This window comes from Otolemur garnettii, unplaced genomic scaffold (genome assembly GCF_000181295.1).
Source record: "Otolemur garnettii isolate 467f Iridium unplaced genomic scaffold, OtoGar3 scaffold00018, whole genome shotgun sequence".
NCBI classification, from domain to species: Eukaryota; Metazoa; Chordata; class Mammalia; order Primates; family Galagidae; genus Otolemur; species Otolemur garnettii.
This window is the reverse complement of record NW_003852413.1, coordinates 1321594-1324123: the sequence shown is the minus strand read 5'-3', so window position 1 is coordinate 1324123 and position 2530 is coordinate 1321594. Positions and strand designations below refer to the sequence as shown.

The 2530-nt window shown below is 61.0% G+C and overlaps 2 protein-coding genes across 2 annotated transcripts in view; both read left to right on the top strand.

Annotated features, from left to right (window-relative positions):
* HGS (hepatocyte growth factor-regulated tyrosine kinase substrate) overlaps positions 1-993 on the top strand; it is a 17388-nt gene extending 16395 nt beyond the window's left edge. The window contains exon 20 of the mRNA XM_012803104.2: positions 430-993. Coding sequence (XP_012658558.1) covers positions 430-540 — 111 coding nt within the window. The 3' untranslated portion in view covers positions 541-993. The remainder of the gene's footprint in view (positions 1-429) is intronic.
* Positions 994-1419: 426 nt separating this feature from the next.
* The window catches only part of MRPL12 (mitochondrial ribosomal protein L12), a 4779-nt gene continuing 3668 nt past the window's right edge, over positions 1420-2530 (top strand). Inside the window, exons 1-2 of the mRNA XM_012803103.2 lie at positions 1420-1596; positions 2164-2350. Of these exons, the coding sequence (XP_012658557.1) occupies positions 1523-1596; positions 2164-2350 (261 nt within the window). The 5' untranslated portion in view covers positions 1420-1522. The remainder of the gene's footprint in view (positions 1597-2163; positions 2351-2530) is intronic.

The window sequence follows — 2530 nt, the reverse complement described above, 5'->3', positions numbered from 1 at the left end:
TTTTTTTTTTTTTTTTAAATGGGAGACAGTTTCACTTTGATGCACTTGGTAGAGTGCCATGGTGTCATAGCTCACAGCACCTCAAACTCTTGTGCTCAAGTGTTCCTCTTGCCTCAGCCTCCTGATTAGCTGGGACTACAGGTGCCCGCCACAACGCCCGGCTATTATTTTGAGACGGGGTCTCATCAGGCCGGTCTGGAACCTGGAGCTCGGGCAATCCACCTGCCTCGGCCTTCCAGGCTGCTGGACTTACAGGGGACCGTGCAGCAGCGCTCAGGCGCACACCTATAGCTAATATACAAATTTATCTGAAAGCCAGAGGCCGTGGGAGTTCCTCTCATTGGGTGTTGGAGTCACAAATGTGGCGGTACAGAGCTGTGAGGTTGGGGACTGGAGAACAAGTGGCCGAGCCTGCTTTCCCTCCGGCAGATGGCCGCCCCTGGCGGTGCCCCACAGCAGCAGGGCCCCGTCGCCCAGCAGCCGTCTGCGCAGGGGCCCGTGGCACCGGGCAGCGAGGCCCAGCTCATCTCATTCGACTGAGCCGGACGGGGAACTCACGTCCAAAGTAACACTAGGTCCACCCAAACCGCTTCTGTCTCTAACTGGGTGTCGTGTCCGCCTCCCTCCTCCCCCCAATAGCCTCCTTTCTCCGCAGCGCCGAGCCGCCTCTCTTCCTGTCCCCAGCCTGCTGCCCTGCCAGAACGTCTCTTAATTTTTTTCCCCAGAGCTGGGCCTCGGGGAGGGAGGGTGGGAGGAGAGGACCATCCCCGAAGGCGCACCCCCAGCCCGTGCCTCGGGTCTGTACGAGTGGTTAGAGCGGGACCCTAGACCTTCTGCCGGCTGCTATGCGGTGTCCAGCAGCGGCCTCCGCCCCTCCCGGCCCCTTCACAGCACGGAGGAGGCGAGGCTCCGCGTCTCCAGCTTCTCTGCTTCTCAGCTGCCATCTCCAGTGCCCCAGAACCGAACAGTGATAATAAAAAGTATTTAAAGAAGTACCGGTGTTTACTTGGAAAGGGGACAGTGGGCCGCGCTCCCCTCAGGCGGGCGATGGGAGGCCGGCCCGGCTACGAGGGACGGGCAGGAATAAGTGGGCAGGTCCTGGCTCGGCTACCCTGGAAAACCGCCTGTGGGTTTAGGACTTTGGCTGACAGAGGGAGTGGTGCCGCTGTCGGCACTAGGGAGACGGGGAGTGGGGCGGGAAAGGCGCTGGGGGAGACAGAAGCAGGGAGTAGGGTCTCCGTTCCGTGGCCCGGCTAACAGCCTACAGCTAGTGCTGGACTGCACGGAAAGCGCGCCTCTACTCATCCTCACTGCGTCTGCGTGGCGCACGACCTCGTGAACAGAACCGGAAAGAGGAAACGAGTGCGAGGAGTGGCTAGAGCGTCGTCCTCCCCCCCCCCCTTGTTGGTTCCGCGGCCTCAGCGGCTAGAGCGTCCTTCCACCACTCGAATGCCCAGCACCGTGGCGGCTAGAGCGTCGCCTCCTCCAGGGGAGCCGCGTGTGACCTTCCAGCGGCGCGCAGATGCTGCCGGTGACCGCTCGCCCCCTGTTGGGGCAGTGTCTCGGGTTTCGGGGCGCTGCGCTCCGTCTCGCCAGGTACCCTGGTCCCCCGGGGCGCCAGGACGGGCCAGTGGGCTGGTTAGGGATGTGGGGCCGTTCTGGAGTCGGGTGGCGGGCCGGCCCTCTCGGAGGTTCCGGCCGGCTGCATGGGCGGGAATCTCCCCGTACGCACCCCAGTCTTGCGCTGTCTCGACGCGGCGAGTACTGGAGTCGGCCTCGTATGACCTTGAACGAGTTCTCCCCCTCTCTGGGCTGCAGTTCTCTCCGCAGCAGGGCCCAGTCAGTGCGGGCCCCACGTTCACAAGGCGCTGGGCTGCAGATTGCGCCCAATCAGTGGTTCTTCCTTGTGGGGTTGGCTTTTCGGGTGGTATTACTGCAAATGACCATGTGGGTTTCTCAGGATCCTTGGAGAATTTAACTGGGAACCCCTTTATCCTCTTGGACCCACTGGAAGTCTGAGAACCCTGGGCCGGGACACAGAGCAGCCAGGTCACTCCCATTCCGAGCTGAGCTCGTGGCAGCCACTTGTTTCCCTGTCTCTGGGTTTCTGTGCACTCCTTTGCCCTCCAGGGCTGACGGCTCTGTTTGAATGGGGGGAGCTAGGCAACAGGTGCCAGGTGTCTGTGCAGTGCGACAGATGAGGAGCAGCAGCCAACGGAAGGGTGAGGCCCTGGCCGGTGCTCCACTGGATAACGCCCCCAAGGAGTATCCCCCCAAAATCCAGCAGCTGGTCCAGGACATTGCTGGCCTCACGCTCCTGGAGATCTCAGATCTCAATGAACTTCTGAAGGTATCAAAAGGGATCTGGGAATAGCCGGGCGTTGTGGCGGGCACCTGTAGTCCCAGCTACTCTGGAGGCTGAGGCAAGAGAATCACCTAAACCCAAGATCTGGAGGTTGCTATGCGCTGTGATGTCATAGCACTCTACTAAGGGTGGACAAAGTGAGGCTCTGTCTCTTAAAAAAAAAAA